This window comes from Acartia tonsa, chromosome 7 (genome assembly GCF_053477335.1).
Source record: "Acartia tonsa isolate MP-2025a chromosome 7, ASM5347733v1, whole genome shotgun sequence".
NCBI lineage: Eukaryota > Metazoa > Arthropoda > Copepoda > Calanoida > Acartiidae > Acartia > Acartia tonsa.
In genome coordinates, this window is record NC_137266.1 from 35,862,330 (window position 1) to 35,875,237 (window position 12,908).

General features: G+C 31.3%; 1 protein-coding gene and 1 long non-coding RNA gene across 2 annotated transcripts; both read right to left on the minus strand.

Moving 5' to 3' along the window:
- Positions 1-4,369: 4,369 nt before the first annotated feature.
- LOC145324293 (uncharacterized) lies at positions 4,370-6,349 on the minus strand. The gene is made up of 6 exons (XR_013881230.1): positions 6,256-6,349; positions 5,803-5,863; positions 5,503-5,586; positions 5,193-5,236; positions 4,758-4,801; positions 4,370-4,491 (listed from the first exon to the last, which is right to left on the minus strand). It is a non-coding gene; the product is annotated as an uncharacterized LOC145324293 (long non-coding RNA).
- A 1,397-nt stretch (positions 6,350-7,746) lies between these two features.
- LOC145324294 (uncharacterized) lies at positions 7,747-12,599 on the minus strand. The gene is made up of 6 exons (XM_080166911.1): positions 12,522-12,599; positions 11,790-11,850; positions 10,013-10,099; positions 9,583-9,635; positions 8,219-8,596; positions 7,747-7,871 (listed from the first exon to the last, which is right to left on the minus strand). Exons 1-5 carry the CDS (start codon positions 12,568-12,570, stop codon positions 8,430-8,432), a joined length of 417 nt encoding a protein of 138 aa, XP_080023037.1. The 5' UTR covers positions 12,571-12,599; the 3' UTR covers positions 7,747-7,871; positions 8,219-8,429.
- Between the last annotated feature and the right edge of the window lie 309 nt (positions 12,600-12,908).

Here is a 12,908-nt window from a genome sequence, read left to right on the forward strand (position 1 = left end):
TCACTAACAGCTCAACCGATTTAGTTCTCCTTTTCAAGGAATCTTCAAATAAATCTCAGGATGGTTTTAGGCTATTTTATTTCTGTATTTATGTCTTAGGATGGTTTTAGGCCATTTTTTGCCATTTCGCTCTTGAAATACAGAGCCCCTAGATGCTAGGGGCGCAGCTAGTATATAATAAAGAAAACGGATCTCTGTCTGTCTGCGTGTGTCTGTCTGTATCGTGTGTCTGTCTGTGTGCGTGTGTCTGTCTGTATCGTGTGTCTGTCTGTGTGCGTGTGTCTGTCTGTGTGCGTGTGTCTGTCTGTATCGTGTGTCAGTCTGTGTCGTGTGTCTGTCTGTATCGTGTGTCTGTCTGTGTGCGTTTGTCTGTCTGTCTGTACCGAAGGAATTCCTAACAGACAAATATCTTTATTTTTAGTTATATACAGCTAGCTTTATCCTAAAAATTCAACATATCATAGGTGACAGATTTTTTACACGATATAATTTACCCTATAAAAGCTTAATCATAAGGAATGCGACTATAGCTGACTCATTATGCGAAAGAAACGAAAAAAAAACTGTCCTCTGTAAAAAAAATCTTTACATCTTTTAAACATATAATATGGCTGGGTTGTTCCGCCACTGTTTCCTACGTTATTCCATGACCACATTTATGAAAAGACTTATGGTTGCCATAAACATTTAAAAATGGTACAAACATTTAGAAAGATCATACAAGAATGAATAAGATTCATTTTATTAGTTTAAAATAATTGCAAAATCTTATATTATTTGTATAATGCTTTATCAAATGCTACTTTAAAGTTAAAGTGCATTAAATAAGCCATTATATGTTACTTGATCACATCATTAAAGGCGAAGTTTGAAAATAAGAAAACTTATATTATAGGGGATTTTTAACCTTGTTTTTTCTGTGTTATGTTTTATCTTAGGCTAGGTTAGGTTAAGATACATTTAGAACAGGGTATCTTCGTAGGTATAGGCATACATACCCCCCCCCCCCTTATTTTCAATTAATTAACCCTTAACGGTCGGGGGGAGGGGGCGTTGAACGCCCCCCCCTCTGGTTTTTTCTATTTTATTTTCTGTTTGTGAAAGATAAAGAGCCCAAACTGCGTGACTTTTTAAGTATGGGTATGACACATAACTGAGAGTTGGAATTTTTTGAATATCTCCATCCTGGCGGGCACAGGATGCCAGCAAACCTGGCAGGGTCATCCAGGTAAAGAGCATACTTTTTTTTTCGACTAAAATAAAGCATTTTATCATACCACAATACTAAAATATCCTCTAATAGTACAACCTTATATGAAATACAGGTGTTCGAGTCACTTTCAGGTTCCAGGTATGATCCTTCAGGTCCTGATCCTCCAGGTCTCCAGAAATCTTTAAAAGGCTCCTGTGGCCGCAATTTTTGACTTAGAGACTTCAAATTTTAAACTTAAGCTTTTCTTACATGTCTACATGACGTATTAAAATTTCATAAAGATTCGCCGCCGTTTTCCCGCCGACCGCCGACTGCGGCGGCTGACAGCTGCCAAGTACAGCTGCAGCCGCTGAAATTTATATTTTGATATTTCTAGTATAAAATTTACATAAAGATAAACATTTTCTGGAAAAAAATTGTTCTTCTAGCTTCAAAAATAAGAAAATTACAGCCGTTTGAAATTTTAAAGTAAAAAAAGACCTAAAAACAAAGGTTGTTAAATAAAAGGGTGAAGGAAGCGAAAATTGACTTAGACTTATGAAAGGTCGGAAATTTATTATCAAACAGGGGACTTGCACAAAAAAATTTAGCCCTCTAGCTCTAATAGAAACTGAGATAATAGGGGCGGCAAGGGGCCCGACTGTAAAGGAATAAGAAAGGGGTGTTTCTGTGCTCTTTATAGACTTTGAGGGAAAGCACCATAAACTAATTATTAATACAGACCAACAGATGCAAACAATAGTATATTATCTTTGCTAAAAAAACTGATATGTCATGCTAAAGTCACATTAAGACACAGTGTTATTGGTATATAAATCAATGGAAAGAGTTTTGAAAAAAAAATATATTTAATTATTGAAACAAAATGATCTATTTTCAGCATTTAATTATAATGGCATATTGTGGTTCCCACATAAAAGCAACCGGATGTATGTCTGTATGAGTTTAGTAAAGTATCTTGTTAGCTTCTTAAACTCCCCACTCCCTCTTATCAAAATGCTTCTTATTGTAGTTTGTAGTAGTAATTGTTTGTGATATTGTATCCATAAATTATTAGTGCTACATAAAGGGCATAAATAAAGATTAATTTTCCGGCCTAGACTGTGTAATTTATACAATTTGTCTAACAAAAGTTGACGTTAATTCTTTGGGCCAAAACATTCATAAAAATAATTCCATTAGACACTAGTTCTGATGCAATACAGTTGTTAAAGCGCAGCTTTTCTATATGTCGATCGTTTCCTTACGTCCGTTCGTTTATCTTTAAGTCTGAAAAACATAATGTAAGAGTATAGATTTGTTTGAATCACAAGAATCACATGTGGTTAATTTTTAAAAATTATAGCTACTTTAAATCAGATAAATATTTGTTTTTGAAATCCATCAATAAACAAGGAAGATATGAAATTTAACGTAGTGACGTACATACGTATTTAACCTAGTTTTATAGTAGCTACGCTTGTAGATAAATACTAATTATTTTACACACTTTCTGTTAATTCTGCAGGGGAAGGGGACATTTGACTGTAAATTACACTGGTACCCAAATTTTTACAACCATGCTTTCTAATTTGTTGACTCAAAAACTTTGGATGGTTTAAAGTTTCCAAACCTTTCAATAACAAAAAAATAATCTACAGAAGTGGTATTTTTTATCATCATAAGATATGTATATCAATTAATCGTCTATTAACTTATCCCTTAATATCACTTGTGTCTCTTTATTCAGGGTCATTTATCAAGCATTATGATTTATTAACAAACATTTTTAGGTACAGGGTGTCTGTTGTGGAAGCTGTCATAGATTCAATATTAAAAATTATATACTAAATTATTAAGAACAGTATAACAGAGAAATTAACGATATTATTAGTTACTAGTGGCTTCGCCCACGCCGTCATGGGAAGTCCAACCAACAATAGTTTAAGGTTGGATCTTGAAAAAACTAAATTTATTTTGGTTGCAACAACTTTTACAACACATAAACCGTCAATTTTTAACAAAAGGTCCCCCAATATATATTTTTTGTGAATTTTTTTGGGAGATAGCCTTTTTAAGTTGATGCTTCGCCCCATCCCCCTTTATTGTTTTTCTTTCAGAAAAAAGTTTCTTTCTCTTTCTCTTTCCTTATAACAATATACAAATATAATATTCACCCTGTAAATTGTCAAGTATAAGAAATCATGAATGTTCATTTTTTCCCTAGGAAATATAATTGAACAAGAATCTAATAAAATTGTAGTTTTTAAGGATTATGAAAAATTTCCTATACCCTGTATGTACACATATATATATATATATATATATTATTTTTGCTTCCAAGGCCTTACCTCCTGCAGGGGTATAAACCTAAGTTAACTTAATTGTGTGATTGCCTATATTCTTACCTAACCTATAAAGTCTATTTTGCTTCTTTAGATTTATTTTTTATAAAGTAGTAAGATTTTTTTGTCTGTAGCTTAAGATTTCGACTACTGATCTAATAAGTTTTCATTTTTATGGAAGCTTCTCATAGGTCCCTGTGTGATTTTAAGCAGGGGCGTCCAAGCTTTTTTTTTTGGGGGGGGGGAGGGAGGGGTAAAAAGAAAAAAAAATTTGGGGGTGCCTACGGCATCCCCAAATTCGTTTGGGGGGGGGGGGGGTATAATCCCCACTTTACCCCCCCCCCACCTTGGACGTCTATGATTTTAAGCTATTTATTTTTATATCTAAGTTTGGTTTCAGGCTATTTTTCTACTTTTCTCACTCCTTCGAATTCAGAGCTTCTAGATGCTTGAAGAGAAGCCGCTATTTATATAAAAAAGTATTTACAAAACTAAATGAAAGCAACCAGTCCAACCACTCTACAATTCGACGTCTTTGCTGTAGATTATACTTATAACTATTGCATTAATTTGGCTTGCTGACTTTTTTTTTTAAATATTTGTTATTGCTTATTCAATGTTTAGATAAGAAAAAAAAGTCAAAGCATATGGAATTATATTATTAACTTGTTGTAAAAATGCTTTTGAATGCAGCTGCCAATTACGATTCGTTAATGAACAATTGTTATTTTAGCATGTAATATTATTATGACAACACTATTTTTTTTTATTGCAAAGTTGATTTATGGATTTAAAAAAAAACACTTGCAAAAATAAACAATTATATTTCCACTAAAGTTAAAACTTTAACAAAAATATTTTATGAAAAAGAAATAACTTTTTATAGAGTTGAATTGTTAAATCAAAATTATAAATTTTCTTCTTATCTTTTTGATTTGGCTGATGGGTCTAAATCTAAGATAAAATATTATTAGAGACTTTAGATAACTTTTACTATTAATAGAAATCGCCCCTAGAAAGAAATATCCCCCCCCCCTATTTTTTCTAAAACTAAATTTAAATGAGGTTGAGTGCTCTTTTTAAAAACATAGAATAAAAATTGGGGTATGGAATTCAACTCTCCCTCCTCACGGGCCCCTAAAGTCCTCTAGGGGACCTAGCCGCTAGTGACATAATAAAGTAACACTTATATTTAGTTGAAGGTTACACTTGTTAAATACCTGATTTGATAGTTGCTGGCTCATCTGTCTTATTAGGATCTAAGCTAGAACAATTTTTAAATTAAAAAATAATTATTTTTAAACTATTTTAGTTTTTACTTGAATTTCTGTAAAGGATATCATCTCCTTGTAATCGAGTTCAATACGGTTATACCCACTATAGGATATTTGTTTAACTAACATCTAACAGAAAACCAACTCTATGAGTGCAAGATCTTTGTCTGGAAGTCTTTACTGTACACAGTATTTAGTTCCAACTATTTACAGGTCAAAGCATTTCCCCTAATATTACTTTTAGTGTAAATTGCCAGAAATAGCAGCATCAGGTACCATTTTTGAAATCTCTAATATGATGCAGTGTGAGAATTATACCTGACACCTCCTTATCAGCAAGTAGGCATTCTATTAATTATGTTAATGCCATGGTTTTCTTACCCATAACACACTGATAGTCCACACCTCCATTGGCAAAACAAAACCTAGATATTAATAATAAAGTTAAAATTAATTCCATAAGGGGATGAGCATTATTCTTCTATTGAAGTTTTTCATAAGTTGTAAATAATGAGGTTGTGTCTCATTATCAAATTGAAAAGTTTAAAAAGGGTCAATTTAGTAAACGTGAGAAAATAAAATATTTATATATTTTTTTATTACTTTAATAGCCCATTTTCTTCACAGAGTGAACATGTTTTGTTTGATCATCGTTCTTTTAGTAAGAATCAAACATTTATTAGTCAATTACCTCTTATCAGTTCCCCTTAGAATGTAAACACATCTATCTATACAGTTTGGATTGTAATAAGGAGAATCATACTCAAGATCTGTCCTAAGATAATACTCAAGTTTTTCTGTACATGCAATTTTTATTATTTGTATTTTTAACTAGTGAAACATTCAAAGAAAGAAGTTTAAAAACATCATACAACCATCTAAGGACCTAAATCTAAAATAAAATAGCATAAAACCACTGTAGGACCTACACTAATCTTCCCTAAGATAAAGAACATAATCAATTAATTAAATAGCAAATTAATGAACTTACTCATAGTCATACACAGTAGTTCCAAGCATCTTCTGATAGCAACAATTCCACAGACTTCCTCCTAAACATTGTATTTCCATTTTTTTGGGTGGTTTTTTTTGGGGGTGGGGGAGAAGTTGTACCTATTATTTTAAAGTAGTTATAAGCCTTCCTAGTATATGTTTGCTTCAGCAGTTAGCAAGATCCTTTGGTACAGGAGACACAAATCCTGTTACTTTTATTTAAGGATAAGAATTATACGGTAAAATTTTTTTGCTTCAAAACCAAGTAATATTCGGTGGATTAGAAATGTTTTAAAGCAATACTGTAAAATTATGTAAAGCATTGTATTATATCCATTTTTCTTATAATTGTATATTTTTATATCCCCAGAAAGCTGTTTATAATAGGATGCAAAAAAAAACTATTAAATAATTATATGATAGCTGAAAAAACTTTTATCACCAAGAATACCTGCAACAGCAAACAATACAGAAGCTGCAATAGTCCAATTTATCATCCTCATCCTATGAATAGAAATTAGTGAATGAATGTATTTCTATTATTCTATTGTAATACTTATTGCATAAATGTAGTAAACTATTCAAAAGATGTTTTTTTTGCTTTACCCTAGTTCTGAGGTTATATCTTCTATTCTATACATCTAGTAAATTATGTATTGATTTACCAACTGACAAATTTTTACATTTTGGTTTACTGTTAATGTCCATTTATACCTTAATTGTGAATTTATATGTTTGGAGTAAAAACAATTGATAAATCAAAATACAAAATATGTTGCTTATTTTCAGCCATCTTTTGTCTTTTTATTTTTTAATGGGGAAAGGACTAATATGAATGATATGAAGGTATATTTAGAATGTCAAATTGAAATAAATATGATTTTTTTTTCAAAGGTAGAAAATTTTAAGGGAAATGTTACAGTCCCATAATTGATTGTAAAAACAGTGATATGAGATCAGTGGGGAGATTCCTCCAAAAGTATAGATGGTCTATTAATTACTATTAAATCACAACTAATAATCTTATCTTTTATCATGTTTGATTTAAGAGACTTACCTCCTTTTTGATTAGAAATTCTTTTTCAATTTCATGTAATCATCTAGTGAAGCCAAAGCATCACTTGAAATGGGATATAATCCTATAATGTTCACTGTAGGATATTATGTTAAGTATCATGCAATAGGCAACCAACCCTTTGATCACAAGCTCTAACTGTTTAGCAGCCAAGGCATTACCCTTAATTTTACTTATCATTTGCCAGACATAGCAATTGATGTTACTAATTTTAAAGTCTACAGTATGACCAGGCATAGAACAGACTTGAACCTAATACCTCCTCGATGGCAAGCAGGCACTAAATATACTAATACCCAAATTGAATCGACTTACATATGTTCTGCAGAAATTGGAGTTTTTAGTATTTTTTTTCAGTTATGAGTAATAAAATTCTTGATTAATGATGGGGATCCTGGAATGAAACTGAAAAGGATATCCAAATTTCCAGAACAATAGATGATAATGGTAATAATAAAAACAGAATGATTACTTTCTGAAGTGCAGAACTTGACCAGCATATGAAGGTATATTATTCGTAATACAGATAAATAGAACAACAAAAAGTTACCAACTTTTACTTTACATTTAAGATTAGAATAGGAAAGTTGTTACTGTTAATAAGCAAGGTTATAAATGTCCAAAGTTTCTTCGGTTTTGGCAATTCTTACACATAATTTAAAATTATATAGTGATATTCTTTTTTGTGCCAAACTAAGCTGAAGTAATTATCATTTTGATCCTGCCTTAAATTTCCTTTATAATCCAGCTAAGTATGATTGGATAAAATATATAATTACAATTTACCAAGCGTATTTTTGGTCATTTAAGCTATTGCTATTGCATCAAATTGTGGTGTAATAGTACAAAATTAAAAAAAAACATATAATAGAATTGCAGTTTTTATATTTATTAATTTTAATAATGCAGTAAATTATTAATATCACAGGCAGTCATCATTTCACCAGAATCACTCTAGGAAATTCAGGATTCAGAGAGAACTCATGTTGAAGCTAAAATATAAGACATATGAGAGAGATTTAATTGAGATTTTTCAGATTGGTATTTGATGAAGTGTATTTTTTTGAATTATTGAAGGATAATTCTGTGTGGCCTACAGGTGGCTGACTTACAGCTTCCAAGCATTGATATTATTTTATTCTTGTTATTTAAAGGTTATGTTACTACCTAAAAGATTAGTTTTCCACTACCAGTCAGAATAAAACTTTTTTCCACTGATATAAACCTGTTATACATTATTCCTAAATCAGATGAATCATAAAATTTCCTGACAGATTACTCTTTCCTTTTTTATTCTGAAATTTAAATAAGGATAAGGAGAGTAAATGGTGAAAATTACCTGTTCCTCGAAACATCAGTCTTTTTCTAGTTCATGTCACCATTACAGCACATTTTTTTACATTTTTGGTATGTATTTTACATCATTAATTATCAACATGTAAGACAATCCAAATGAATGTTAACCTTTAAATTCTATTACTTTACAAACATGTAGTAATATCCAAAGTATAATTAATTTATTTATTTCTAATTTTATTGTAGAATATATCTTATATATTACCTTGAACAGTTGTAGTGGGAGCATAGGTCATTGTTGAATTTGTAGCCATATTGGTTGCAGGTGCCATAGTAGGGGCATAGGTCATTGTTGAATTTGTAGCCATATTGGTTGCAGGTGCCATAGTAGTAGCATAGGTCACAGGTGGGTTGTTGGGAGCTGTAATATATGCATTAATCAAAGTAATTTATATTTAAAATCCTATTTAAAGAGAAAACTAAGTAATAAATTAAGAAGCCTATATCAAACAGCAGCCAAGTACATCTGAACCATTCCACATTGGATGCTAACCAAAGCTATCAAAGTTAATAAAGTTTGATTTTAGCCATAATAAGATAGAAGTTGAAGAAGCAGTAATAAATGTAAGTAAGAATAAAATAGACAACAAAGTAACAAGTGGCTTGACTGGCTAAAAGTAATAGGACTAATAAGAGCAGTAACATTTGGAAAAATAGTTTCATATTTAAGTATAAGTCCCTGGGATATAAGAACTCAAAGGAGCTAAAAAGATAATACAAAAATAATAAATTATAAAATAATTCAATTGCTTACTATGTTGTCTATAAAATTAAGAAGATAAATTCAAACTTAAGTTTCAGATAATTGTTTTGGATTCATGGAGGAATTCTCCTTCAATTTAAGTGTTCATCTAGAGAATCCAGAGTATCATCTGTGTGTAATTGGATGCAATACTCTAATATCCAAGGAGATTAGGTCAAGTAACATCCATCAGACAACCAACCCTTTGATTGCACGATATTTGTCTCAGAAGTCATAACTGTGCATGAGTTGTGCCTGTTTATGGGCAAAGGCATTCTCCCAACTCTTACTATTTATTTTGCGTAACTGACATAGCAGCAGAAGGAACCGTTTGTAACGTCTTTAGTTATGAAGCAGTGATGTCCCAAGATTCAACCTATCATGACAAGCGTATGCGCTACATGTTGAGCCACGATTGCGAGTTTTAAATAGAATTAAGTTAAGGCAGTTAACACATTTAGAGGCATGCCTAATCATAAAGCACTAAATGGTATATAGTTTAATGACAATTTGCTAAAAAAATGTTCACTTTAACAAAGAGGATATAAGATTCCAAATGTAATAAAAACTACATGAAAGACTTTCATAGTAGATAAGTAACTTACCATCTGTGACAATTATACATTCTACTTCAGAACCTCCAGATGCAAAACAGTATCTTAAAGAATCATTATTACTTTAGTGTCAATCACCAATTAAAAAATTTAACTAATGGCCATCATGTTCCTAATATGGATTATACAAATTTCATAGTATTGGGACAGAATCAGAAATCTAATAGAGAAGACAATTGGTGATAAATTGATATGCATCCCAATAAATTGTTCATTTTGAAGATAAAATTAACTATAAAAGAGTTTAAACATTGCAGGTTTGTATAGTTATAACCCAAAGAAAATCTATATTAAGTGTACAAAAAATGAGCCAACAAATAAGAGGACTTGTTTAATGTTTATAAACTTTTGGTAGCAAAGTATAATTTACAGTCAAATGTCACCTCCTGAATATTATAGATGCATGTTCTAAAAAAAGTACCTCATATCAGTTCCTTGCTTAATGTAAACACATCCATCATTCATACAGTTGGGACTGTACATGGGATCCATTGGATCTAATTGTTTCCTACAAAGTTTACAAAATCCATTTCAGAAGTATAAGTTAAAACAATGGATATAGAAAACATGGTTACTGTGAGCTATTCCTGTCAAAATATTCACGTATTCACTAATGGCCCCAAATCTTATAAGTCTTACTGAAAAAAAACCTTTTGTGTCATTATATCAAAATATAAACATAGGTCTTTTATATGAATTTCTTATCAATTCTAAATAATACAATAAATTCATACAACATAAATAATGCACACATTTCTTTTCAAGAGTTAAGCATTTACAATTTAAGAATATTAAATTGAAATGTACGCGGTGATTCAGAAAAAAACTGCGTTTTCAGTTTTTCTTACACAACCAGAAGGAATACAGAAAAAACGATTATATGTCCTTGTTCTCTGCAAAAAAGTACATCAAATTATAAAAGGTGTTTTTAAGGTTATGTTTATTAACCCTTTACAGTCGGGCCCCTTGCCGCACCTTAATCAATCGGGGGGAGGGGGGGCGTTCAACGCCCCCCCCCTATTATCTCAGTTCCTATTAGAGCTAGAGGGCTAAATTTTTTTGTGCAAATCCCCTGTGTTATGATGAATTTCCGACCTTAAGTAAGTCAAGGTCAATTTTCGCTTCCTTCACCCTTTTATTTAACAACCTTTGTTTTTAGGTTCTTTGTTACTTATAAATTTCAAACGGCTGTAATTTTTTTAATTTTGAAGCTAGAATAAAATTTTTTTTGCAGAAAATGTTTATCTTTATGTAAATATTATATTTGAAATATCAAAATAAAATTTTAGCGGCCGCAGCTGTACTTGGCAGCTGCCAGCCGCCGCAGTCGGCGGTCAGCAAGAAAACGGCGGCGGATCTTTATGAAATTTTAGTACATTATGTAGACATGTTAGATAAGCTTAAATTTGAAATTTGAAGTCTCTAAGTCAAAAATTGCGGCCACAGGGGCCTTTTAAAGATTTCTGGAGACCTGGAGGATCAGGACCTACAGGATCATACCAGGAACCTAAAATTGACTTGAACACCTGTATTTAATATGAGGATGTACTACTAGAGGATATTTTAGTATTTTGGTAATATAAAATGCTTTGTTTAAGTCAAAAAAAATATTTTTGCTCTTTACCTGGATGACCCTGCCAGGTTTGCTGGCATCCTGTGCCCGCCAGGATGGAGATATTTAAAAAATTTCAACTCTCAGTTATGTCTCATACCCACACTTAAAAAGTCAAGCAGTTTAGGCTCTTTATCTTTCACACACAGAAAATGAGATAGAAAAAACCGGATGGGGGGGGGGGGCGTTCAACGCCCCCCCCTCGACCGTTAAGGGTTAAGTATACAAAAAGAAAAACTGAATATTTATTTCAATGAGGGAATCTTAAATAAAATTTTTAGTTTAATAGGTATAAATTTTATTGGCCGTGTTAAGATGTTGTTTTCAAGTGAGTAAACCTTAAGGCACAAAATTCTACCCAAAAAAAGCACCATACGCATCTTTTGAAATATTTATGCTCTAAAATGCGCCGATATTTTAAGAGATATTAAAAAACACCTTTTCTAAGTTTAATGTATTTTTATAGAGAACAAGAACCTATACTTATTTTTTCCATTTTCCTATTGGTTGTATCAGAAAATCGGAAAACTCATTTCATTCTGAATCATCCTGCATAAAATTAAAATTAAATGAAATCAAAACTTACTCTAATTCATAAGTGCTGCCCAAATGAACCTTATAAGGGCAACAATCATTATCAGAAGTTGCTAAAATAAATAATAAGATGTCTTATGTAATTAGCATAATTAACAATTAAACACCAAGGATGACAACATCTATAAGTTGATCAACGGTTATGGAAATCTTCAAAAAAATATTCAATATAAACTCAGAGAAAACAAATCCTCAAAAAAAATTGTTATCCCAAATTAGTTATAGATCATATGCTTATTGGCTAGCAAATGCATTATACTAAAAATAAAATATCTGGATGCTAAATTGTCAGTGTATCCTTAACAAACCAAATCAGTCGTTTTTCTTAAATATTGTTATCAAAATATCAAAATCTTAGACTTCGAGACTTTACAAATTACAGAAATTACAAATTAGTTTTTGAGCTTTGACACAAAGTGTCTGTTGAGCACTGATAACCCTTTCTCTTTTTTAAAGCGATTAAAAATAAAGAGGGATGTTAGTTTTGTTCTCTATATCTAAAACCCCTAAAGGATCTATGTCTGAAGTGCATTAACACTGCTGGGCTAACCATTATCAAATATATTATAAGCTACACTGTACTAAAATAATATATCAACAAACGAAAAACTACCCTTCCTTCCAATTATTTCATATATAAAAGTGTGTGGGGGGAGGAGTAACATTGCTCAACAAGGGTCTTTGTGTGAAATTGCCGTAGTTCTAGCATTAAAAGAAAACTTACCTGTCAACGCCAACGGCAGACAAGCTGCCAAAATCCAAGTGAACAACATCTCAATGCTTTGACTCTCTTGTCAAGAGTGAGGATTCATAAATTTTACAAGTAAAATAAAAACAATAATGCAATTATACCAAGGGTAATCATGCCTGAAAGTAGCGAAGCAATATTAGGCTAAAGTTATTTTGAATAAAAAAATAATTTTTTATTCAAAATGCATGTAAAGTTTTTATGACTTCAAGACAATATAATGGACAGAAACGTATATACAACATATATTCCCTAATTATATTGTAGCTTTGCTACTTAAATAGAACATATATTTAATTGCTAAAAGGTGTTAAACTTCAATGTAAAAAAAACAAAGCTTTTCTACACAATAGACTGTCAGAC

What these genes read in the sequence shown, in the direction of transcription:
- LOC145324294 (XM_080166911.1), bottom strand. Translation starts at nt 12,570, where the DNA reads ATGTTGTTCACTTGGATTTTGGCAGCTTGTCTGCCGTTGGCGTTGACA. An exon ending in GGCAGCACTTATGAATTAGA is followed by an intron (nt 10,100 to 11,789) that starts GTAAGTTTTGAT and finishes TAAACTTTGTAG; the next exon opens with GAAACAATTAGATCCAATGG. An exon ending in ATGTATAATTGTCACAGATG is followed by an intron (nt 8,597 to 9,582) that starts GTAAGTTACTTA and finishes CATATATTACAG; the next exon opens with CTCCCAACAACCCACCTGTG.